At 37.9% G+C, this 27052-nt stretch overlaps 3 protein-coding genes across 3 annotated transcripts; 2 read left to right on the top strand and 1 right to left on the bottom strand.

Moving 5' to 3' along the window:
- Positions 1 to 239: 239 nt before the first annotated feature.
- LOC145212322 (WD repeat domain phosphoinositide-interacting protein 3-like) lies at positions 240 to 6131 on the top strand. Its single transcript, XM_080080411.1, has 10 exons — positions 240 to 374; positions 482 to 556; positions 1754 to 1855; positions 2789 to 2971; positions 3035 to 3108; positions 3241 to 3357; positions 3443 to 3528; positions 4536 to 4649; positions 4819 to 4940; positions 5011 to 6131. The coding sequence occupies exons 1-10, from the start codon at positions 335 to 337 to the stop codon at positions 5112 to 5114; spliced, it is 1017 nt and encodes a 338-aa protein (XP_079936537.1). The 5' UTR covers positions 240 to 334; the 3' UTR covers positions 5115 to 6131.
- Positions 6132 to 9032: 2901 nt separating this feature from the next.
- On the top strand, positions 9033 to 11262 carry LOC145214366 (very long-chain specific acyl-CoA dehydrogenase, mitochondrial-like). The gene has a single exon (XM_080082880.1). The coding sequence runs from the start codon at positions 9110 to 9112 to the stop codon at positions 11006 to 11008; it is 1899 nt and encodes a 632-aa protein (XP_079939006.1). The 5' UTR covers positions 9033 to 9109; the 3' UTR covers positions 11009 to 11262.
- LOC145214367 (fumarylacetoacetase-like) lies at positions 11259 to 13978 on the bottom strand. Its single transcript, XM_080082881.1, has 11 exons — positions 13808 to 13978; positions 13635 to 13742; positions 13442 to 13563; positions 12947 to 13087; positions 12736 to 12886; positions 12575 to 12674; positions 12306 to 12512; positions 12201 to 12247; positions 11883 to 11984; positions 11697 to 11814; positions 11259 to 11489 (listed from the first exon to the last, which is right to left on the bottom strand). The coding sequence occupies exons 1-11, from the start codon at positions 13886 to 13888 to the stop codon at positions 11407 to 11409; spliced, it is 1260 nt and encodes a 419-aa protein (XP_079939007.1). The 5' UTR covers positions 13889 to 13978; the 3' UTR covers positions 11259 to 11406.
- Between the last annotated feature and the right edge of the window lie 13074 nt (positions 13979 to 27052).

The following is a 27052-nucleotide window of genomic DNA, read 5'->3' on the forward strand; positions in this document are numbered from 1 at the left end:
AAATAATCTAACCAAAACAAATTTTTAGGATACATATCCAACGCTCCCAAGTAAAGCATGTACATTGGTGGCGATGCAAACAGTATCCATCACTTTGCATTTGCAGCGAAAAAGCGCAACGTTTTGTAAAAAAATGTCAAAACTTTCGCTATTTTATTGCAGGGGACTTTTGTTTGACAACGTGAAATTGTTCCCTTGTGGATTTTGAGGATATGAATAATGCTGTAATTTGCTGCTCTTGTTTAACATGTGACTGTTTAGGCTGGTTTTGCTAATATAGCTTTAGGTGTTTGCAATTTTTGTACATATGTATTGATACTTTGACTGTTACACAATGGCCAACCTTTTATACAGCGCGTTCAATCAAGACCAAGGTAAGTCACATAAAGTAGAGATATTATATTGAATTATTTAATAAACAGTTAAAATTTATTAAGATTTAAGTTTTTTCAAAACATTTTTCAAACTTTCATTTTTTCAGGTTGTTTTGCGTGTGGGATGCAAAATGGATTTCGTGTTTATAACACACATCCATTAAAAGAAAAAGAACGACAAGGTTCGTTTTCAGTGTGTCATGTTAATTATGGGTCCCCTTCCCTGAAGGGGACACATATTGATTTTACTCGAATTGTTTTTTGTTTTTTTCTTTTCTTTTCTTCCCAAAGTTTGTCTGACTTGTTTTTCCATCAAATGTTTGATGGATTTGGCTGAAATTTACACAGATGGTAGATATAGTTATGTAGATGTGCATCCCACTTTGTTTTTGTTGATAACCCCAGTATTTACCCCGCTAGCCCCCTAAAATGGGTATTATTCCCCGGAAGTTTGTCCGACTGGTTTTTCCATCAAATGTTTGATGGATTTGGCTGAAATTTACACAGATGGTAGATATAGTTATGTAGATGTGCATCCCACTTTGTTTTTGTTGATAACCCCAGTATTTACCCCGCTAGCCCCTTAAAATGGGTGAGTTTTTAAACAGTGTCAGAATTGGCTGAAATTTGGATTTCTTGTATAGTATGCCATTTATAGGCGTCAATAGTTGTGTTCAACCCTGTAGTCCTAACATTTACCCCACAAGCCCCTAAAGTGTAAAACGTATTTGTATGTTACTGGGCACCACAAACGAAAGATTTCTTTGGAGCAATAGTGTTACAAGGGCAACCAGTTGTATGTTGCTCGTTGGTGGGTTGCTTGGTGGTCGTTTTTGCGCCATGGCAGTTAGGGGCTTGCTAACAGCCCTATGACGTCAGAAACAGCAACGGTTGTTGCTCAAAACTATTGATTTAGTCATTGTGGTTTTTATATATTTTTTAGTTTGTGTGTCGAACCCAATTAGTTGCCCTACTAGCCCCCTAAAATGGGTCAGTTTTTTAAAACGTTAAATAGGACATACTTCAAACAATATCTGGGGTGAATCTAATTTTATAGTTTGTATTCTACATAGTATTATTATTTAATCCCAGTGCCGATCACTGTGTTTTACCTTACAACACCCAACTTTCTTATGGTTATCTCTTGAATTGCATTATTTTCAACTTTGCATGTGTGGGGACCCATGAGTTTTTGCCTGCAGAAACGACTAAAGTTATAAAAGACGATGGCTAATATGGGACCCAATACAAAATAAGCATAGGAAATATATTTATGTTTTAAAATAGGTTATAGTGTATATGCAAGGGCAATATGTGCTAAGCCACCCTTCTAGTTTTCTTTTATGTATCATTTTAATGTACATTATTCATACCTTTAGATTTCGATAATGGTGGAATTGGTTTTGTGGAAATGCTTTTTCGTTGCAACTATCTTGCACTTGTTGGTGGTGGAAGTTCCCCTCAATACCCAAGAAATAAAGGTGCGTATTGTGAAAAATATATATTTATTGTCATTTGTTGTTTGGTGGATTGCAACTGCAATTTAATGATCTTTCTTACAAATATGCAATTAATCTACAGTTTAGGATTTAGTGTATAGATCAGGGGTCGGCAACCCCTGGCACGCGAGGTGGTTTTTCATGGCACGCCAACCGATTTGCGTGTTTATATTGAAGTAACAATTTTACCTGTTACACTGCTTGTTTCCAGTGTTTATCATAACATTGTCTTAAAATTCAGCTTACGTGCACAAAACACTCTGCATTTTCTTTATTATTGATATCTGCTGGCACGAACCACTATTATTTAAAAAATGTTGGCACGCGAGTGCATTAGCACATGGAAATAACAAGTAAATTGGCACGCGTCGCCTAAAAGGTTGCCCACCCCTGGTATAGATTAACTGGAATTGTCTGTACTACGAAAACATATGGGTTAAGATGTTTAATGTTTTGTACCTTTTTCTTTTGACCCTCTAAAAATCTACACTTATGAAAGTAAAAGAAAGATTTAAACAATGTTTATTAGTGTTTTATGACATCAAAATCAGTGGTTGGCAAACTTTTACTACTAAGACCCGAATTTTCGTTTGCCTAAAATATTCTTGTTGGTATATCAATGTTTACAAATGGTTAGTTACTTAAGGGGACCCTGATGCAAACTGTTTTAGTTTATCCTGCATCAGAGTCATGTTGCGATACAAATAAGAAAATGCCTTCTAAAATATATATCACAACCACTAGACTGAGCATCACTGATTTAAATATGTTTTCTGGGAAAACCACCAAATATGAATTCAGGAAAGAAAACTTTTTTTTAAAAAATTTTTTTTGTTCACTACTAAAATTGTAACCATTTTCTATCTATTTTGCTAATTTGATTTTTTGCAGTAAATTATAAAATGTTACTTTCAGTAATGATATGGGATGATCTGAAAAAGAAGGTCGTCATAGAGCTGATATTCTCATCTGATGTAAGAAGTGTTCGGCTAAGAAGAGATCGAATTGTAGTCACTCTCGACAGACTGATCAAAGTATTTACTTTTACTCAAAATCCCCAGCAATTGCATGCATTCGAAACCACATACAATCCTGAAGGTTTGTTGGCATATATATATTTTGTTTTATGGTGCAACATTACTATAACACATCATTTTATAGGATTGTGTCAGCTGTGCCCAAGCAGTAGTAAGTCAATACTTGTCTTTCCTGCTCGAACAACTGGCACTATTCAAGTAAGTTTGTGACATATTTGGGGTTTGTTGTGCTTTGTTAACTAAGCACGAGTGATTTGATTGTGACAAATGTAGTAAAATGTCTAACAACTTTTAATATGGCTCTTTACCCCATGTTTAAATTGTGCACAGATTGTCGATTTAAGCAAAACTGAAGCAGCACCCCTTGAAATTCATGCCCATGATGGTCCGATTTCCTGCCTTGCACTCAATCTTAATGGCACAAGACTAGCTACTGCCTCCCATAAGGTACTGTTTTCAACTAGATACAAGTGTATGCAATAACTTTTAATAGTTTCTTCTCATATGAGTGACATTTTCTTTGACACCACAGGGAACTTTAATCCGAATATTTGACACTTCAACTGGAGTTCAAGTGGGAGAGCTTCGTCGGGGATCTGGAAATGCCAAAATATACTGGTGAGCAAATACCAATATTCGCTACAGTTTTACGAGCTGAACATGTTTGAGTTCTACAGAGGTTAAAAAGGGGTCAGTTGAGTTGAATTTATTTTGTTTGAAGTACCAGAAAGTATTTTTAATTTTTAGCTCATGTTGTTTTCGGCTGATACAGTGTTGTGTATATACTGTGTATATACATACTGTATAATCACACACAGAGCTACCAAAGTTTCTATGTCTTTAAGATGTTGTTTGTAGTCCTGCTGAAATATTACCCACTTACCATTTGAGACCAGTTTAACCATAAATTAACACTTATGTGCAAAGGACTGCCATGCAAAGATTTTTAAAGTTTGTCCACCACCACTGTAAAAGTAGCGCAATGACATTTGCCTTTTTTCTCAAAATGGCCTACAAGTCACAGTGGTGCATTGATTGAAGCAACTAACCCTGTCTGTATTTTTCTACACCAGGAAGTATGCCAAGTGTAACCACTTGCTTGTCTACTGCATAGGCAGGCAGAAACTAGTGTTATTGTGATAACCCAGGTCAACTCTTTACCAAACACATGTATCTGCTTTTTTATTTTTGCTGAGGGGCACAGTAAAAATAACTTGGGTCCAAAAGCAGATTATTTCAAATATCAGATTCAGCCCAATAATACTTAACTTTCATGTAATGACATATTCACTTGGGTTGCTACAAATGTAGCCTGTATTCTCAGTAAAATTGTGTTTCTTAAAATTGTATTTGACTTTTTATCAGATTTTTCAAAGGACAAGATACAAACGTTAAAAATTGCTGAGGTCTGGTCATTAAAGTGTTTAAAATCAAAACATTATTTATTGTTTTTGTCTGTATTTTTTTTCTTTTTGGTTAACGTGGTTTGGTCAAGAAAGAGTGCTTCAAACAGATTTAAATTTACACACATGTTAAGTATTCATCAGAATTTGACCCCACATGAAGGACTAGCCACAGTACCTTAATAACTATACTTAATAAAAACATTTTTTGCATTTTTTCAGCATTAACTTCAATGCCGACTCCACCTTCTTGTGTGCATCAAGTGACCATGGAACAGTTCATATATTTTCTTTGGAGGAGACTGATGGATCACCAAAAAAGGCCAAGCCACAAAGGTTGCTAAACAGCTAGTTATGTAGCAGTCACATTTATGTAGTTGGCACATAATGCAAACAGGTCTAGTTTTAATGTCTTCGTATATGACCGGTTGTGGTAGAAAAATTGTGATTGGAAATAATCACCTTGCACACTATTAAACCAAACAAATTTGTTTACCATATACAGTTCATCTTCTAATCGCTTTCTGCCAAAGTATTTTAGTAGCAAATGGAGTTTTGGTAGATTCAATGTGCCCAGCTCCTCCCACTGTATTTGTGCCTTTACAGCTGATTCTTCTGCAGTGATAGGTGGGTTGCATTTACAACAGCTTTTATAATTAAACCATTTTTTTATAATACCAAGCTATTTGTATCACAGCAATATGCAGTGATGGAACATACTACAGGTTTACTTTTACGCTAAAAGGAGAATGTGTACGAGATTATTTTGCCCACTTCTTGGATATGACTGACACCAGTTGACATGGCAGTGTCCAACCTATTCTCACTTGTATTTTATCTGCTATTGTCTCAGTGTTACACTTGCTGTTGGTTGTTATGCCAATGTATCAACAGCTGACACTTTTATCAGGTTTATTGTCCTTTCCAAATCTGTATTTCTGTAATGTTGCTTACTTAACATTTTTGGTTTTATGTCTAAAATATTGCAATGGATCAGCTTTTATGCAGGTAACCAAAACAACGTAATCTGAATTGCTTGAACCAGCTCAATTTTCTACAGCCCCATTGACAAGCCAAGGAACACTAGATATTTGCATTTTACATGAAAAAGGGGGTTGGTTAAAAAGTTATATCAAAGTGCCTCATATTTTTTGGCTGGCGCAATGTATTAAATTTTAATTGGCATTACACCTAAACTTTTTTTTCTTACTAACAAACGTGATTTCTACTATCACATTCTTTCACAAAAAAATTGGTTAATAAATTTTCCATAGAAGATTATTTTTTAGCAATGGCTGGCTACAAAGTAAACCACCACATTTATAACATGTAAATTGGAAACCAATGGCAGTTCCCAGTTGTACAATTGTAATGAAATAAATTAGCTGTTGCATTACAGCATCTTCTTGAACAACAGTTTTATATAAAGTCAGTTTTGGCACTTGCAAAACATTCGAATTGTAAAGAGGTGTTTTGTATTGCAGCCTATTTTACTGCTAACAATATGTTTCAAAATATCATATTTACCGTTCTTATGCTAAAGTGCAATATGTAAACTCTACTTTGATTGCATAATGCATTTCAATGGACTAATACTTTTTTGGAGGTCTTGTGTAAAAAATCTTACTTCAGCATAGGTAACATGTCATTTTAAATCATTTTTCTTCTTCACATGTTTTCTCAATAATCCTACAGCTATTCGCAAACAAAAATGTTTAGTGGATAGTTTATTATTTGCGTTCCCTCCCTATTAATTCCATGTGTACTATTTTACATCGATGCGATTGATGTGTCCAATACAACCATCTAAATTGGCAATAGTTTGTGGCTTTTGTATCAGATGCAGGTTCATATTTTGCCTATATTTTTGCATTGGAGCACTGATTCTCTAACATTTTGTTCTACTTCTCACAAAATACATGCAATGAAATAATGAAGCTATAAATATACAAAAGCCTGAGTTGGGAGCTTCAATCGACAGTAAGAAGAACTGCACTATGTTTTTTCACCTGTAGTTGGTTTAAAGTACTGCCCAATGGCACCCAACTAACACGTCCCTCTTGTCTTAAAGCCCCTAACATGCTTGTCCAGATACAACTAGTGCGAGTTTAATGCTAAGTTCCAACCCCCTTCACGCTGGTGTAAAGCCCAATTAGTCCCCAAGAATTTTTGGTTGGGTGTACTCCCATACACTTCTCAATACACTACACTAAAGTTAAATAAAGTGGTTTATTTACCTTTGGTCTCACGCCCCCCTTGAAAATGTCTTTTGACGCGGTGGGTCGGGTGCTCATTGATGTGTGAACAGACGTATGGCTTTACACTTTTTAAACTAACGATTATTCGTGTGCATAGGTTACGCCGGGTTTGGCCAATGTATGACGCCCCGCATGCGCACTTTAAGCGGTAAACCACATTTGGTCGCGACCTGTTGGATAGTGTTCTTTTATTGGAAATAGGCGTTGAATGATGATTTAGCCTGATGCGGATTTTCATTTTTTTTCAAATGGGGTTGATGAAACGGCCCAGTTCCTTGCGAACTTGTAGAGAAACTGCCCTAAAAAAGGGGAGACGCATTACCATAAATTAGATCGAATAGGGGTCTCGTCTGGCAAGACTCTAGCCAAATAAGTTAGATCGAATAGGGGTCTCGTTTGGCTAGATCAGGGGTTCTTAAACTTTTTCGGCCGTGCCCCACTTGACACTATTTATTTATTCTCACGCCCCCCTAAAAAACGTTAGCACTGATGATGCTTGTAAACTACGCATATGTTGCCCAAAAAATGTTGATGCACTAAACGTCAAGGCAATCTCTAATGCGAAATTGCGAACAAATAAAGAATGTGCAGCCGACTATATAGTACAGGGGTCACCAAACTACGGCCCGCGATCCTTACGAAAGTTTACTGTTACGACGTGTAAAAGTAATATTACCGACTTTCATAGGATTGCAACGCCCAGGATTAATCCAAAGCCAGTTTATTACGTCACAGACAAAACAAAAAGTGTTAATTGTGCGCAAACAATTGCCTTATTGTGTTACTTGTGACGTAATATACAAACATTCCTTGCAAGATGAGACTAACTATACAATTTAACAGATTTTAAATAGGCTTTTTAGAAAGACCACATATCTTTGCGCCCCTATAAAATTCGCCTCGTGGGCTAAGCTTGAGAAGACGGCACTAGGGCATGTAAACTATGCGGCACGCGCGAATTAGTATTAAACGTATCCGGCCCGCAGTGTAGAAAAGTTTGGTTAGTACAACTGGACATCCATTTCAGAGTAATGAAGCGTTTACTTTAAATATTAAGTTCGAAATCAGTGCCGACATAATTCCAATGCATTCATTTACAATTGTTTGCAAGTGAAAACTTTGCAGCCAGATTGTGCTGCGCCCCCCTTGCGAACCCTTCACGCCCCCCTAGGGGGGCGCGCCCCCCAGTTTAAGAACCCCGGGCTAGATAGACTCTAGTAAAGCTGGAGTGTTTGTTGTTGAGAAATCGTTGCACACACTGGTCGATGAAGTGGGACGAATACGAATATCAAAGTGAACGTGGAAACAAATGCGAAAGAATGCATCGGAACGTTTCATATAGCCTACGCAATCCGCAACTGGTTTTAATGGGATTGTAATTCCTATCTAGAAAACAACTTGTTTTTGACATCTGTTTGCGTATTATGATTCATGTTTTACAAATTGTCATGACGTCATTAAAAAATCTGCAAGTTTTAATATATCGTAGTTATTTTTTCCAATGTTTGCAATCGATTTGCGGACCCGTTCCATTCTTCGACCACTTGAAAGAAGGCTTTTCTAAAGCCGATATTGTAGTTTCATTTGTACCAGAGCCAATGGCTTTCGATTTTTAAAATTTATTGTGTGGGAAAGAAACTACCCGATCGGTCCCTCAACAGACACGTTGGGTAAAAAATATGGGTGAAATCATATATTGTACTTAGTTAGTCAGCCTTGGTTGTGTTATTACTTGCAACAAAAATATCATCTTCTTATGAGACAACATCTGTTGGCAAATGTCTTTATGTCATCACATGACCACCTGTTGACGTAACCTTTGAACTGTTCATCACACACACAGCCGAAAAATATTGGACTTTGATCGGGGGCGTTTTGTGTGGCGTAAAACCAGTTACTACACAAATGACGAATTCAACTTCCGAACGCCATACGAACGAGGAGACAGATGGTTATGTATTCATTGATCAGCCTTTAGGCCAACTGGTGTGTGCCATGCATGGTGTTTCAACGCAATTCGCTGAGATTTTGTATTCTTATCTTATATACCAATGAAATGAAAAAACAGTTTTTTTGCTTTAAATAATGTTAGTGGTAAGTGCAGCTTATTTGTTTAGCAGAAAACACTAAGCATTAGTGTGTAAATTGTTATCAAACGACATGCTACTTTTTTTCTATTTATTTGATAAAGGTTGGAGAGGTTAGGTAGGTCACGGTGCCAAACCACTGTATAAAACAGAAGCATATTGCTTCTTAGAACAATATGGTTCAGCCACAATTTGTTTAATTACAGTTTATTTTTTAGTGTTTAAAGTATGGATATGTGTCCATGAGCACCCATTTAAAGAAACTGTTATTAACCTGATTTAAATGGAGCATTATTGTATATATTTGTTAATTTATAAAATCAAACAATAAATGAGGCTAAAGGAAGTGAAACAAGGATTTTGGCAAAAGTTGTTCACTCTGCTAAAATGTTCTTGTGTTGACAGATTTCACATCAAATTTTCTGTTTAAGTTTGTTTGTAATTGAAAAAAATGTGGAAGTTGTTTAGTAAAGCCTGTGAAAATGTTGGACCTCGTGTCTCTCCACTGCTCGAGTACAAGCTTGCTGTTGCATCCACTTCAACAGCTTTAAAAAATGCCAGGTGCAAATCTTCTGACAGCTCAACACCAACTGAATCTAAATCTTTTGTGATGAACTTGTTTCGTGGACAACTCGCCACAGAACAAGTTCTACCATATCCAAAGGCAATTACAAACGAGGAATCAGAATTTATAAAATCTCTAATCGATCCGATTTATAAGTTTATGACAGAAGTTAACAATGCAGCAAAGAATGATGAGATGGCTCAAATTGAAGACCATACATTGGAAGGGCTAAAGGAAATGGGTGCTTTTGGCCTTCAGGTGCCTGAAGACTTCAGTGGTCTGGGCTTAACCAACACACAATATGCAAGACTTGTTGAAGTGGTTGGAAGATTTGATCTTGGAGTTGGAATTGCTCTTGGTGCTCACCAATCCATTGGTTTCAAAGGCATACTTTTGTTTGGAAATCCGGAACAAAAGGCGAAGTACCTTCCTTCTCTTGCAACTGGTGAAAAATTTGCTGCCTATTGCTTAACTGAGCCATCCAGTGGTTCTGATGCAGCCTCTATTCAAACCAAGGCTGTTAAAAGTGATTGCGGCAAATATTACATATTGAATGGTGGAAAGATATGGATCAGCAATGGTGGCATCGCAGAGATTTTCACTGTATTTGCGAAGACACCAGTAAAACAAGAAGATGGCACTACCAAGGATAAGATCTCTGCATTTATTGTAGAAAGGGCATTTGGTGGAGTCACTAGTGGACCACCAGAAAACAAAATGGGAATCAAAGCATCTAATACTGCTGAGGTGCACTTTGAAGATGTAAAAATTCCTGTTGAAAATCTTCTGGGAAAAGAAGGCGAGGGCTTCAAAGTGGCAATGCAAATTCTTAACAATGGTCGCTTTGGTATGGCTGCTGCCTTGTCTGGAAACATGAAGGGCATGATTGAGAAAGCTGTGGACCATGCCAGCAACAGGGTGCAGTTTGGATCCAAACTTCACACCTATGGATCAATCAAAGAAAAGATTGCTACCATGACCATGCAGCAATATGTGACTGAATCAATGGCCTTTATTATTTGTGCAAACATGGATGCAGGTCACACAGATTTCCAACTAGAAGCAGCTATAAGCAAAATCTTTGCTTCTGAAGCTGCCTGGTCTGTTGCAGATGAATGTATACAGATCCTTGGTGGAATGGGTTACATGAAAGACTGTGGTGCTGAGCGGGTTTTACGAGATTTGCGAATTTTTAGAATCTTTGAGGGCACAAACGATATTTTGAGATTGTTTGTTGCGCTTACAGGAATGCAGTATGCTGGAAAGTTTCTTGAACCAGTTTCCAAGGCAATGAAATCACCAATCACAAACCTCGGAACCCTTGCGAGCTTTGGCACTTCCTATGCAGCTAAAAGGATCGGAATGGGTTCAGCTCCTTCTGTAGCACAATATGCTCACTCTGATGTCTCAAACTCTGCTAACCTTCTCTCCAAATGCATCTTACAGTTCGGTACAACATGCGAGGACATTGCTATTAAGTATGGTAAAAAGTTTGTTGAAATGCAGTTTTTACAAAACCGCATCGCAAATGCTACCATTGACATATTCGGAATGATGGCTGTAATCAGTCGCGCTTCTAAATCACTGAAGAACAATGTGCCAAATGCTAAAAATGAAGCAAAAATGTGCAATGTTTGGTGCAACTCTGCTGCCAAGAGGGTCACTGACAACTTAAACAAGGTGTCAGATAGTGTTTCCCTTCAAGATTTCAGGGACATGGCCAAGCTGTCAGATGCGGTTGTTGAAAATCAAGGCATTGTCCATGATCACCCATTGGGTTTCTAATATGGTACTTGTTTCATTAATGCAATTCCATATAAATTTCAATTTTTGTTTACACTGTGTTTGTATGTAGATATCATTTCAAGGCATTTAACCCAAGAGCTTATTGAAGTGTTGATTCACAGTAGTTAAATGTATTTCCTCCAAAAATGCATTTAAAGATTTAAATACAGTTTTTGTTTTGTTCCTTTATGCGTATATTTTTGGATTTCGTGTGCTAAAGCCTGTTAATATATTCTTTTCTGTAAAAAAGTAAATATCCTGTTGTGTATTTTATAATAAGCATGATAATTTTTGGCAAACAAGAAATTTATGTAGATACAATTTTGGAACAGTTCCACAGACACAGATGTTCAGTTGCTACAAAATTAGGTTTATAGGTACAAAGAATAAAAAATCAATTATGAAAAAGGATTTTTGGCCGGCAAAACTTTTCCTTCGCATGTTCCAAATCCCACTCTGTATCCATCGCCTTGACAATAACCTGAAGACAAAATGAAGAAGCTGGTTTATAATTATTTTACCATCCATTTTGTGTTTGCCTTCTTAAACAAACGTTATTTACAACACAGCAATGGTTTAAATCTATTTATCACAGTACACAGCACAAGCGGTCATGTTGCAATAAAATAGGTATGCACACATGGTGAAACACATACAATATTTTCAATTTTTTTCTCAGTAAAATCACCTGACAAGATTACGTTGTCCCCATCCTTCAAAAATTTTCTGGTATGTGAACCACCTAAATCAATTGTTTTGGTGCCTTTCCAACACAATTCCAGCATGCTTCCAAAGCTGGATGGTTCCTGTTTTGTAAATCATTACTCAGTTAGCACAATGCCACTGAGTGCTTACAAGTTAACTTAGTACTTACTTCTCCACTGATGGTTCCTGATGCATAGAGGTCTCCTGTTTGGGAATTGCAGCCATTCACAGTGTGGTGGGCCAATTGCTGCTTCATTGTCCAATACATGTACTACCAGAAACGTTTTTTTTGAAACATTGACAGATATATTTTTTTTCAATATTTAAAATAATTTCAGTCTATTTGCTGGTAGTATCTTGGTGTTATTATGATTTTTTACTGCAAGGCATTTTTTTGTCGAATTTAGTTAATATTCAAAATTCTGAATGTAAATGCTAAACACTTAATCGTATTCCAAGTTAGTGTGTTTTTGATATGTGCTCATACCTTAAAATTGGAGTTAGTAATGGCACTGGGTTCTTGCATGTCTTCACCTGCAATAAACACTTTGCTTAATAATGCAAATTACTATTTTGAAGATGAAAACCATGCCTTGAATTGCCACTGACAACTTGATATCAAAACTGTACTTGTCATCGTGCTGCAGGTATGGCAAAACGGGAACATCATGTTCCATATTTGCTATTGCAAATGGAGCTAGGGCTTCCATTGTAACAATCCATGGTGAGATTGATGTTCCAAAGTTTTTACCCAAAAATGGTCCAAGTGGGACATATTCCCATTTTTGAATATCCCGAGCTGTTGAATATAGTTGTTAAGGCAAAAATATTTCGAATGGCCCCCAAAAAATTTTTACCAACCTGACCAATCATTCACCAGAACCATGCCAAAAATGTGTTCTTGTGCTTTGCTTACAGGAATGCTTGAGCCAAGCTCATTGCCAACACCAACAAAAAAACCCTGTTGATAGCATCGTTTGTGGTGTTCCGCTCATATGTTTTTGTGACAAAATGTTGCTTACCATTTCTAATTCAAAGTCAAGTAACCGACAAGGGTTGAAGGTCGGTGGTTGGTCATCTGCTGGTCGTGTTTGTCCACATGGACGTCTTACTGGTGTACCTGACACAATGACTGAGGAAGCTCTTCCATGGTATCCTACTGGAATGTGTTTCCTTAAAACAAATTTCTTGTGTTATCCTAAAAAAGGTCTATCCTCGAGAAGTAAACTGTACCAGTTTGGCATCAGTGCATTTTCTTTTCCTCTAAACATTGTTCCAACATTTGTTGCATGGTGAATGGATGAGTAAAAGTCTGTATAATCTCCAATAGTCACAGGAAGGTGCATTGTTGCATCACACTGTTTCACAAGTGCTCTGAAAAATTACCTCATAATGAATACTGTTTATAGCTGTTATTGCCATACATGATATCAAATTTATTTAGCTCTTCTGGCAATTTAATTTTTATGCAGACATTTCACCATTCTATGCAGGTCGCTTTCATCAGGACAAATAACACTGAATGTGCATAATGCAGTGCACAATAAACAAAAATATAATTGCCAGAAGAACTCCATAAGTTTGAATAATGTTTGTGTCTACATGTACACATATATATGATCCATGCTCTTCTACCCCAAAGTTTGTTAACAAAAAATTGAACACATGTATGTTCTAGAAGGCAGTTTGTTAATTGAAAATAGCTAGCACCATGTGTTTCAAACCTACCTCTTCTGTAGATCAGCATTATCACGCAAAGCTGGGTTCTCAGCACTTAAAACTGACTGCAATGTAGCTCTGGCCTCTTTCCAAGCCTCATGTCCTAATTGCATAAACTTGTTCAGGGTGGGCTGCAAACACATAAAATTTAATCATACTCATTATTATCGATCTAAAAGTTTAAATAACTTCCACACTTTACCTGATTAAACACATCTCTTTCTTTGCTTAAAATGGGCCCACAAAACAAATTGGATACTTCTTTGAGGGCCAAAATCTGATCTCCAATTGCAACTCCGATTTGTGGGGCCTAAAAATAGCAGATGAAGTTGGCAATAACATAATGACAATAACATGAATGTCATAAGAACTTACCTCTTTACCAATTGAAAACACCCCATAGGGTAAATTTTGCAATGGAAAGTGACTATCTTTCGGTATTTGCAAAAATGACATGTTAGAAAATGTTATATTTCACAGGAAAGCAAGAGCACTTACAGTGTTTTACCAAGAGTGAACTGTTAAAAAAAGAGTGAACTGTAAGGGATCGAACTAACACAGCTGATTAAAATAACTTTTTTAAGCACATGCATTCAGAATTTAATTTAGGCGACATGTTGCACGCTTATATCACGTGACAAAAGTTTCCGCTATCTTCCTTGCACAACAACCTAATTTTAAATGGATCATACGCTTTTTCTTTGTAAAGTTTGTCCCATATTCTATCCTAAGAAAGGACCGGGTATCAGGTTTCTGGGTAATGTCGAAATTAACAGAACTTACAGAAGCGCACACCCACGCCTTCGGCGCAATGCTGATTTTTGATTCGTTACGATAAGTGGGCGTGTCTGAATCTCAAAAGTTTCATGACAAATTCCCTTCTGTGATCACGCACTTTTATAGCACGCATATTTTTTAGTGAAGAAAAACTGTGAAAAAATATCATCTACATTAGGTGAATCGAAAGCGTATTGAAAGTCTCTTTTTGCGGAACTATGGAATTGTATTTGCACACGTCAGAAAGCAATAGGTCACATAAAATATTTTGAAACTACGCTACCTAATGGCAGTGAATTACATAATGTTGGTTCCAGGAAGTCGAACCCGAACCCGAACCCGAACCCGCGAACCGGTTTGAGCGGATTATGGCATTAAACCCGAACACAAATTACGATTTTCTAAACACCCGAATGGAACAGAACCAGTAAAAACAACCTGTAGCCTAGCCTATTATATTTTGTGATTTTTTTCCAAAAAACAACGTACTGACGAATATGCGCGGGTTAACAGCTAAGGGCGTGTCAAAAATAACAAATTTAACGAAGTCCCGCAATGCACGGTCAAAATTATTTTGAAGTTTAAAATGACCTGGTTTCTCCGACTCCGACTTATAGTTTTATTAGAATCTGATGTCTAGGGCACTCACTTTATCCGAGAAAATCGCTTTAAAGCTCGGTCTTAATGGAAAGTTTTGTTTAAAACGCAAGTTTTTTGACAAAACATTTTTAAATTGGCATGTCACTTAATGTAAATTTTCAAAACCCTTCTCGTTGTGAAGTGCAACTTAAAACCAATATGTCGCGGGAAATTGCAAAATTAAGTTGTAGAATCATATAGGTGGCGTCAAAAATATTGGGAAGATGGGAACCACTAAAGTAGCTCAGGTTAATGTGACGAGGAAGGGTGTAGCCTACGTTGCAGTTGAGATTATAGCACTAACCATCAAGAAATCAACCTCACAGCAGTAGCAACTTAACGCATATTTGACCCCGCTACAGTTTTCAGACACCTAAAACTCCAACAAAAGCTCGTGATTTTCTTTTTGTAAAGGTAGCAAAGTTGTAAAGGCATAAATAAACGCGCACCCTATTTTATCAATGAGCCGTTAAATCTTAACACCTTTTTAAAGTTTAATTAAATCCAAGGTACCTCAGACAAAGCCTCATTGTAAGTGTCTTAAGTATACACCCGGAAGTTGTCTACGTTTGTGCTGATTGCCTGTTCCTAACTTACATCCACTTTATAACCAGGCAGTAGCCTCAATTGCAGCACTTCGAAGAAGTCAAGTAAGTCAGAGATGGTTTATACATGTCCTACTTTTTACTGCAAAATAAGTTTATGCTTGCGGCATTTTCTATCTTTGTCTCCTGTTGTGTTACGGCCGCAGACTTGCTTGCATTACAAGACGTCAAGTAATGAAACTTCCATACCCATATGTTGCTAATGTTAAAAAAATGGTTCTCAAACTTTTCCATTATTTTTTCAAAACGGTCCCTTTGCCATTATTTCGAGGGCTCGCGGTCCTTAAGTCTAAATGTGTATTTCAGAAAACGAAAGTTGATTGCACGATTTTAGCTAGTTAATGCAAAATTGCGCATAATAATGATCCAAAGACAGCTTGTGACATCGCAGACAAGACGAAAGGCATTACGATTGTGCGCGAACAATTGCATTTTTGATGGTTGTCATTCAATAAAGGCCATTGTTTAGCACTAGAGACGGTCGATTCTCAATTCTAATTTGATTTAAACTTATTCAGTGGCACAAACTGACGCTAAATAAGATTATAGAACTACTTCGCGGTCCCCCCAAAATTACCTCACGGACCCCTAAAGGACCGCGGACCCCAGTTTGAGAACCGTTGACCTAGAGTGTTAATAATTAATTGAGTGGTGTAACGTGCAGTATCAGGGTCTTTAAAAGCATTTTGACATCTAAGGGCGCATGTGGCCCTCGGCATCAAGGCAGTTCGAAAAATGGTCCTGGACAAATTTTGAGTTTGAGATCCCTGCTTTGTTTCCCAGTAATAATTTCACGACAACTTGGCTTGATAATGGTTAATTCTGTTTGTGACGTAATACGTTTTGTGTTATCAAAATGACAACTTTAGTAATAGATCAAAACCATCAACAGCATGTCTTAAACTGACGATCACTGTTTGCCTTTTTAACTTTAATACACTAAAACCAATAGACTGTAAAATCCTTGGTAAATTCCAAGGATTTTACAGTCTATTGGTTTTAGTGTATTGACGTTTTGTGTTAGTTCACTGTTGTGTTGTCTGGCTGATATAATTTATTGAACCAGCGCTTAAGTTCGGGCTGAATGGAAATGTTTGGTCGAATAAAACACAACAATACTTGTTTGATTTTCCAAACTGGTATTTTCGAAAATCTTTCCTGATTTGCAGACAAAAATACAACCCAAATAGTAACAGTACATGTCCATGGGGCGTGAGAAACCACAAAACACAATTTTAGAAAGTATTTGGGCCGCCTCAAAGAAGGTTGGGAACAGTCAAACAAATTGATTTCAGTTTGCAATAATGTGGATTTTAGTTCCGTACTGTTAAGGATTTATCTGTATAACCGCACAAACGAAAAAAGAAGGCTTAAATTGTAAATAACCGCACGAAGTGATAATGATTCACGTACCTTCAACCCAGCAAAACAAGTTCCTGTTGACGTGACGTAGAGCAGTGGTTGCACTACGCCGGCCTTCACTAAAAACAACCTTTTTCCCCGCGTCTCGCGCTGATGAGAGAGGCGAAAAGTGGAATCATCTCGCCGGCGATTAGCGTTTGACGCACCTGCAGCGTGTAGTGAACCAATGCGGCTGCAAACCTTAATAGCAGTTGGTGCAGAATTAAATTGTTGACGTTTTTTTTAGGTTGTATTATTTTATATAATACAAATCATTTTAAACACGTAAGTGTAGTGTAAAGAAGTTGCAATATGTCTTGGCCCCAGCACAGTTACGTGTTGGGTGTCACGGCAGTGTTATTTGCAAGTCTTTTTGTAAAAGTGAAAGCAGTGGATGGTTCGAACGGTAATATTCTTTGCGAACCGACTGCATTTGATGGCTATACAGTCGAAGATGGACAACATTGTCGTTTTGCCCCAAGCGCCCCTGCACTGGTCCAAATGCAAGCGTTGTTTGTGGACGGAATTCTGGAAATCGGCGACACTTTTTCGGGTTCCACACCCCCACCTGTCCGTGTGATCAAAGTAAGTTTAGTTATGCAGTGTTTGTGCAAAGTAAAAAAGTTTTAGAAATATGCACTGGTTATGTTAATTTCTTACTAAAAACTGATACTCGTCCACAAGTTAACATTTGGAGTTATTCTAAACTTAAACAAACAATATTTTCCTCGTTTGTTACCGTTAGTAGACAATAAAAGTTGTAAATAATGAACTATGACAAAAATGTACGTAACTATTATTAGGTTGAATCCTACTTCAATGTCTCATCACGTGGTCACGTGACTGCCGATGGAAGGGGGTACCTCGACGGCGGTCCAGGGTCGGGAAATGGGATCGGCTCGGGAGGTAACTTTTGTTTTACATTGTGACCCTGTGTAAAGACTACTACAACACATACTTATTTGAATACGCGTCTGTTCAACATTATGACACCCACGACCTGTTAAACCGGAATTGAACCCATGTGGCAGTACCAGATACTAAAACGGTAATGTTAGTAGGCTGTAATAAATGGAAAGGATCGATTGTTACACGTTATTTCGGTCAGGTTGTAACATGTGTTCGTGATATTTGTGAGCGTAATGTATATTAAAATTGCCGCAGAAATAATATACTTTTGTATACGTACACATCGTGCACAATAAAATGACCATTCGGCCCTTTGTGCAATGCAGAGGTAATCTTTGCACGCAAGTTGCAGATAACGACTCTTAAGCATTTTTTCGGTCATTTTGGTTTTGGAGTGGTCTTTGTTTGTCTTAAAGCGCAAATGACTTTGTTTATGGCGAAAGCGAAGGTTGTTGAAAAGAGTGTCATCGAAAGGGTAAGAGTTTTCTCGGACCTCAAAGTGGCCCCTTGAGACTTTCGTCAACGTTAAAAAAGAAAGCTATTTTTTGTCAGATGACCGACGCAGCGAAAGCCTTTTGCGGCTGCCACGCGCCAATCAGGCTTAGTGTTGCCGGTGAAGTGTTGCCGGACATTGTCATGCACGTGGCTGCTATCACCCCACGCTTATCCGGCTTAGTGAAGTTGTCTTCGGTAAACAAAAACCTAGGACCTCGCAGTTTGTCTTAACTAATTAACAACTCCTGTAAACAAATCCATAATTATTCCCCTAGATTGCTCCAATACGGCGATTTGAACTCAATAACTGTCTCTGCCATTTTTTTTCGTGGTGTATACAATCTTGATATACTATATTTTCACAAATATAATAAGTCCCATTTTAACGATGCAAACTGAAATTCAAAGGATACGTCATATTTTCACGATACACAAAAAATTATTGAAAGATAGATATTATCTTTTTATGGCGCATATTTTGTTTTGTGAGTAAAAGGGGGTGGACAAGCTTCGGTCGCCGGCATGTTCTAGTGGCTTTTGTTTCTGAATAGTAACATACCAAAATGGTTTTCGCAAGTAACTGTTTTCTCAAGCTTGGTGTGTAGCGTATCCCACAACCAAACTATTTCTATAAATCTGCATTATCTCCCAGTGCTGGATTGTATTTACCTTTGGGTTCAAATTTGTGGACGCTCAAACACGAAATTCGCGCGTTTTACTATTTAGGGAGAAAGTTGGTGAGAAAGCTATTGGCATTCAGAACGAACGGTATGGTAAATTTCCCATGTTTATAGGATCTTGTTTTTCGGGACCTTACCGTGTTTTCGGATCCTGCTTACGTAGCATACGACATATCCATCTTATATTAACCCAGTGATTCTCGTTTTAACATTTGATTTCCATCTTTTGGTCAGACGTTTTGTAATTACTGGCGTTGTTTGTGCAACATGGCGGACTTTTTTAGCATCCAAACGAAGGTCAGTCTTACGAAGGCGGCTGTAAAAAGACCAATTCGGAAGTTGTTTGCGATTTATTAAGACCTGTTGATCGTTTTCCAACTTGTTTATGAGCCGACATGAGGCCGTATAGACTGAACTAGATACGTGGGAATTTTATTGTTTCGATTTTTATGAATGAGGTTGTTTTTGCAAACTTTAAGGGCAATCGTTTTATTGAATGGAAAATTGATTCTCAAATGTCTGTTTGCGGCTACCTTTGTAACATTCCGATTTTCTCTAAGCTGCACGCTCGTGTAATTGACCAATGCTTGCGTATTTTCTTTGCAAGAACTTTTATGCTGCTCAGCGTGCGCATGTAATGTTGCCTGCACATCTGCCCAGACTTAAAGTAGAGGTAACTATCACTTAACCCTACTTTTTTGCCTCAAAATCTCGTTCTATAAAAGATGTACTGACCCAGATAGTGGATAAACAGGTTACGTTTGACTGAACAGTAATCGCTATCATACATTATTTGGGCCAACATGTTTACTTTTTCGGAAAACCACAGTATGCGGATTTGCGTTACAGGTCGAACAAAAGCGCACGTCGCAAAACTCCCCTCGGCAAGAATTTTGGCGAGGATTAACAGCGATTGTTTTACCTGACGCATTTCCAAGAAAAACTTGAATCGAATTCTTACCTAAGTGAAATTTTCTAATACTGCAAAAAGCGAGTTATGCTAAATTTTTAAACCAGGGTCATTTATTCTCGTCAACATTTGGGTAACTTAAACTTTTGGGTAAACGCAATTACAAATGTATGTGCCTTAAAGAAATAAAGCAATTTCGTTGTTGATCACAAACAACTTTCGTATTGCCTTGTTGTTTACATAAGTGAAAATCAATACGGTTGTCTTGGCATATTTGAAAATCAATACGGTTGTCTTGGCACGATAACTTTATTCTATTGCCTTGTCCGTGGAACTTTTTTGAGAAAAAAAATGTGCATTACGAATCCATTGCACAATATGCTGGTGGGCGCTTGTGCAAGAAGTTGAAAATGATCAAAAACCGATTAGGTACATGAATTTTCACATGTGATATTTCGTTTTACAGGCAGTCACGGTGGAAGAGGAGGTCGAAGCTCTGCTCGCTGGCTGACGAGCGAAGAAGCTGTGCCATATGGGGACACTCGATACCCGATCCTTCACGGGAGTGCGGGAGGTGGACCAGGAGGCGGAAGCGGGGGAGGAGTGCTCCATGTGGTGGCCGGACAAGCGATTCGTATTGACGGCATCGTATCAGGTAAAAACAAAATTACGTGGTAAGTTGTTTTGGCCAATTTAACGGATTACAATAATTATATGCAAAGAAAATGTAGACTGTTTTCAATCTTCCCGAGTTTATTGCTTTTTTCTTAATTTATTTTACCGGATGTAATTTATTTTTGTTACCTGCCGATTAAATGCAAAATAAATGATAAATTCTTCAGCGAAAACAAGATTCACCGCTACGTATATACAAACAAATCCTGAAAATGACTTGTGTTAAATTTGTTACACAACGTAACCTATAACAAAACTAGCTTTTTGTTCGATTTATTTGTACATGATAAGCGGCCTCAGCGACATAAATAAAAACTTACAAAACATGAATATTGGTTCAATTTATCAATTTATTAACGTATAAGCTTGCCGATTATTATTACGTTTAACACAAAATGTGCGGTAATCGTATATCTACCGGTGTGCAAAAACTTTTTATGCATTCCGTCATATATCCCGACAGGAATCTCATAACTCATGACCGACATATAAGCGCCCTCAAAATTGCGGCGATAATAATACTTAAGTTGTTTACGTTGGTCTCTTGACCTCTCGAGTCTTTTTATTTCTCGACCAAAATGGAATCCGCCATTCAACTTATGGCTTTGTCTTCAAAGCTGAGGGAAAGGCCGCTTCGGTCGCCAACAGCGGAGGAGGGGCAGGTGGAAGCATTCGACTGGAATCGAAAGTTTGCACAGGAGCCGGCAGATTGTCCGTTGCAGGTGAGGCAAAGACTTTTGGCGCTGCTATAGTCTGTGTGTCTGGTCCGCATGAAGTATTTTGTTTGGCTCTTTCTTAGTTTGCAGCTATCGGCGATACTTGACCGTTTCACCTCGCAAGTTCAAACACACAAACATTTTTATTAAATTTTGTTTGGTTTCCAGATTTAGTACTTGCGGTAACGATTGCTCAACGGTATTAAGTGCATGTCAAAAAATGCTATTAATAGCGGAGCGACTAAGAAGTGAGCTTGAACAGTGAGAATGTCCAATCCATAAGACTGACTGTGTTTGCAAATTTCGATTTAGGCAAATGTATTTCTACATCACCAAAACACTTACGTACACAATAGCAGTATTATTGTGTTGTCCTGAGAAAGGTTACTGAAGTGCGAACAAAACAAGGAAATCCGCTTCAATTGCCGACACGTGCCGTTTCGCATTGTCATCATAAGCTCATGACTGTCACGACGCAACATGACTCATGGTTTTTCCCACCCGCCCTCGCAAGCCAAAAAACAAAATATGTTTTGGTGATTGCGCACTTTATGACGTTAACAAATTATGCGAAACAACGATTTTTGCCCTTCTCATTTTCTTTTGTTGGTTAAATTTGTCACACATTTCGTCAATGTAAAGTAAAGGTTTTTGGCGCTTTAAATTTAGGGTGTTTCCAGAGTCTGAATTTATCACAAATAAAAAGAAACACTTACAAATTGTATCGTGTATTAACGTTTCTGAGAAATAGTTATTATTAGAAATAGTTCACGTATGATCCATTGCTTGTCAAAAAGTTTCCTGCCTTTAAAGTCACGTACACACCTATAATTCATAAGGGATGACAAACCCATATGGTACATCGCACGATTGTCAGTGCATAACCAACCCCGGGCATAGTTAAAATACTCCATGAACTATCTTTTATTTCACCATTATAAAATCTACAAGTCTTGAATGATCTGTATTCGTGACCTTTGGAACTTCAGAAATTACTTTTGTCTTTTTATTTAATCTCGTCTCATTTCTAAGGCGGGCCCGAAATCCATTCTTTCTGCAACGTTGCAGAAAGTGCACAATAGTGCACAAAAGTATAACCGAAACGCCCAATTGATCTAATATTAAATAATAATATGTCTTTAAATGTGACTTTGGCCTTGTTTTATGATTTATTGTATTTTAGGTGGAAACTCTATTGGAAGGGGAGGTGGCGGTGCAGGCGGTAGAATATCTGTCGACTGCGAAAAAAACGAATACACAGGGCACCTGTTTATTCAGGGCGGATATGTTGAAGGTAATTCGCTTTGTATACATTCATACGACTATGAATAAATATTGTAGATCATGACAGGAAAATACCCTATGTTCTTTTCAGTTTCTAACTATGACTGCACACCAGTGGCGGCTCGTGCCTAAAATTTGTGGGGGTGCTGCCCCCACAAATTTTAGCCTCTACTGAACATATATAAGTTGGCAATATATTGAAAAGCTACATTTCTAGTTTTCTAGCCACTTGTTTTGTGCAAGTAATACAAATCTTAATTAGCAACTCCATTGTGACGTAATTTTTGTTACGCAATAATGTACACGAGTGTAAACAGCAGACGGCATCATTTGTGTATTTTGTTTACTTGCACAGCGACGAGCCAAACACAATAACGTTCAGTAATAATGTGAAAAACAAAAACACACGTGACACAGCTTCGAAACGAAGCGGTTGTAAATACGGTAAAACACAACAGAAATATAGAAAAAAAATAGATATAAATGAGTCGAAAAAGGTCGAAGTATTTCAGTTCGACAACAAAAATTGTCATGTTTCATTTAAGTAAATTTAGTCACAGTCAGCGTTTTCAACATATTCTATGACACTTCACAGATTATTGTCACACAAAAAAACTAGCCATACAGCTTTTCATTGGTATCATAACTAACAAATTTAACAACCACATTACATTGGTTTCAGAACTTGTTCATTTAAACATCTTTCTTGAATTTTTGTGTGCAGACTATTGATTGTATTTTAGTTTCTTAACTGCTATAATTGCTGCTTGCTGGCAAATAGCTTAACATTCCTTTTTTAAGTGCAAAACGCCTTCAAGCTTTAAAATTTACAACACTCTCACTTAAATTTAAACCATATTATTAAATCTTGTGGTTCCTTTTTCCAACCAAAATGAATCATGAAGTTATAGTTTGGGCATGATAATTGATAGCTTCTTCCTTAATCCCAAATGATAACTAAGAAACTGTTTTTCTATTTAGTACTAGCACTGCAAGTGCAAGTCTTTTGGAAATATTGGTGTTCCTCAGAAAAATTGGCATCTTTTTCAGTGTTAAAAAGAACTGTTTTGCCTTTGAAAGAATCATGGAAACAGCAAAAAGGATTTTTCATCCTAGTAATTTAACTTGTCAAAACATCATCTCTAGATTAATTATTTTCTATCATGAACATCAGATCTACAGAAACATTTTCATTTGAGTAACTAGCTTTTCTTTGTCAACAATAGGATGTGCTTGGTGTCACTACTATCTTGTCTGTAGAATGTTCATTCTTAAGAAACACTTCCTGTGAAGCAATTTAGCAGCTACTGTTCAGACAAACAGAACATGTCCATTATATCAATACACATGACTGCAATTGGTTGCAAATACTGTCAACATGGTGTGTTAAGAAAGCCACACTTTAAATTGTCTTCACTCTTTTTTTTGTCTTCATTTCAAAATTCCTGTTGCTAGCAGTTGTTTGTTCTGCATTTGATATTGCCTGAATTTCAGTGAGGCATTTAACTTCACAGTCACAAATTTAATTTTTCTTTGGTAGCATTAGGAACTAAAACTGAGTATTTCTTGTTGTTGCTTATTCCTGCATGACATTGGAGTAGAAGATGTTTTGTCCCATACTTTCATAAATCTTTTTAATTCAGTTATTTATTATAAAGGTTAATTGTGACTTTTAAAGGTGTTAGATGACCTTTTTTTCTTTTTCAAGGTGTTAGATACACTTATTTAATTCAATGATAACTGTAAAAACTAAAACCCACTTGCAGTCATCTTAAAAAGTCACGACTAACAGTCAAACATTAAATTTAATGATAGCAAAATAATTATTTAACTGCACTCACTGTCGAACTTAAAAACACAGTACACGGGTTTGGCTTTGGAGCTCACTGACGCGAAGCAGACAACACAACCAGCGCTAGGCCACGGGAGGGGCTGCGCGAGCCACAGCCCCCTCTCGCCTATTTCGCCCGACATGTAGCTTTTCCAAGTGCGCATGCGCACAACCGAAAACGTCATGAAACGTCACGAAACTGGAGCTGCAGCTCCGCCATAGATAACTTATTATTATTATTATTATTATTTTAAATTATTTTTTTAAATAATACAAAATTTTTATTAATTTTATTTTAATAAAAGGCCGATTAATGCCATAAAAGTTATTCTTAGTATACACTAATCAAACATAAAAACTATATGTAAAGATTGTTTTGTATAACAACTTGGAATAGGAATGTCAAGTAAAAATACTGGGGGTGCTGCAGCTCCGCAGCACCCTCGCACGAGCCGCCCCTGCTGCCAAATAAAACTTATTGTTGGTCTGTCAAATAGACGGAACGTTGCTATAAATCTTCACGAATTTTCAAAACTATTTGGGGATATAAAAGTTTCGGGGCCATATGTCTCAAGCGCTCCGTTAAAGCAAACTTTGTGTTTGCGCAGAACACACTTGGCCCAATTTTTCTGTAGAAGTTTAAGTAAGGAAACAAGTGCATTTAGTTAAATCATAAATCACAAAGCAAAGCAGACTTAATAACTTTACAATAACTTTTATGGTCTATTACTCTGTTGTGTGGCTCAGACAAAGAAACGTGTTGACACATTGTTGCAAAATATGCGCTAAAGGTATTCGTTGTTTCGAAACCACGCAGTGTTCTGGAAATGGCATATTGCAACTTTTTACGTAACTAACTTTTTCAGGTTATGCCCACATACTCAGTGCTGGATTAACCATTAGGCCAATTAGGCACGTGCCTACAGGCCAGTCAAAAATCCAGGCCACTTTAATTGCAAAAACGCGCAAAGTTGTTATTATTTAGGCATATGACTAAGTTTTTGCACGGTACCCTGTGTTATAGTTGCAACAACGATCTTTGTGACAATGATTTGGCAACACTGATAATTTTAATTTTTTAGTTGGCAACCCTGATTTTTGGGCCACTTATAAAATTGCCTGCAGGCCAGAAGACCCTTAATCCGGCACTGCACATACTCCTGTTATTTGAAAAACAGTAATGTTAATCAAGCTATAACAAACTTGAGTTTCAGTATAATGTATTCTGATACGTTGATGATAAATTCCTATAAGTTGTGCGTTAAAATTCGAACTTCCCAAAAGCGTATCTAAACCATTGTTCAGTTGAACGGTACTGCGACACACGAATAAAAAAACACTTACACTTTTCAACAACGTTTTACGCTACCCTATCTCTTACTACTAAACAAAATTTTGTTTTAGAGGACAAAACCTGCCCGACCACTGAGTCCATGACAAACATCAATACCCTGCGCGGAAGTATGAAGTATTCAACCAACGACGGGTTTCTTACTACAATCCAGTCCGCCTTCCACAGCTCGCAACGGGATCGCTTGTGGAGCGTTGCCAAGTGCGCTTTGCCTAGGGTTTCGTCATTGACGTGCTATACCACCGGTTACATAAACAACTACGAAGCTTCCATTAATTTTGATTGTGTTAACATTTATGGTCCGCAGTTTGCGTTGAGTGGTATGGAGAGCGCTTTTCATACTAGTTACAACGATCGAAGATGGAAATTTACTTGCTGTAGGCTGCCTGACACAAAGATGTTATCCAACTGCGGTAAAACGGCGTTGCAAGGTTACCGTGAAGATATATCTTGGACAGCGGAGGCTTCGAGTCAGGATATGACCATGGTGGCAACTGGAATGTCGTCTACTTTTGATAGGAGTTCCGATGATAGACAGTGGTCGGTTCGCTATTGTCAAATCCTCAGCGATCAGTTGCCCATCAGCCAGATGAGTGACTCGCCAAATACGAATCGAGCGTGGAATGGTAACCTCACAAACAGCGCGAGCTCGTGGACACCGGGAAACGGGCAAAACAAGCGTTTGACGTTTACCTTTGCCAACGGACCTCAGTACGTCACAGGCGTATCAACACGGGGAAACCCTAACGGCAACCAGTTTGTCACCACATACGAACTGGAGTTCAATCTGGACAACAAGAGCACGGAAAAGGGACAGGAAACCAACAGTGGAGGTATTTACGTCTACAAACGCTTTCGAAGTGTAGTCACCGGGCACCAGTTCACAGCTAACAGTAATAGTGACCGGTTGGTATACGTCAAGTTACCATATCCCATACTTGCCCATTCTGTCAGCATTAAACCCACCGCTTGGAGTTCGGGCATCGCACTGGCGGCGGCAATTCATGGATACTCACCCGGCAAAGCTGTTCAAGACACCCTGCAGACACGCCCTGGTGGGTTGTGCTCGCAAAATGGCGCCAGCGAATTCGATATAGGCGAGTACGGCGGTCCTGGAATAGCGCTTACAATTGACCACTTGAGCGCAAACATTTACATCGACAACATGGGCCTAATGCCGAACATCCCACTCAAGCAAATGACTGACGAATCCCCTTGCGATGTGTTTGCCACGGAAGAATCTGGAGCCGTAGCCTGGATGATAGGAGATCCACTTTCCACCGACAACTCTCCTTCCTGGTCCGACACTTCGGTACTATCAACTTTAACCAAAACCGATCGAATTCA

The sequence above is a fragment of the Phallusia mammillata genome, chromosome 2, assembly GCF_965637545.1.
Source record: "Phallusia mammillata chromosome 2, kaPhaMamm4.hap1.1, whole genome shotgun sequence".
Taxonomy (NCBI): domain Eukaryota; kingdom Metazoa; phylum Chordata; class Ascidiacea; order Phlebobranchia; family Ascidiidae; genus Phallusia; species Phallusia mammillata.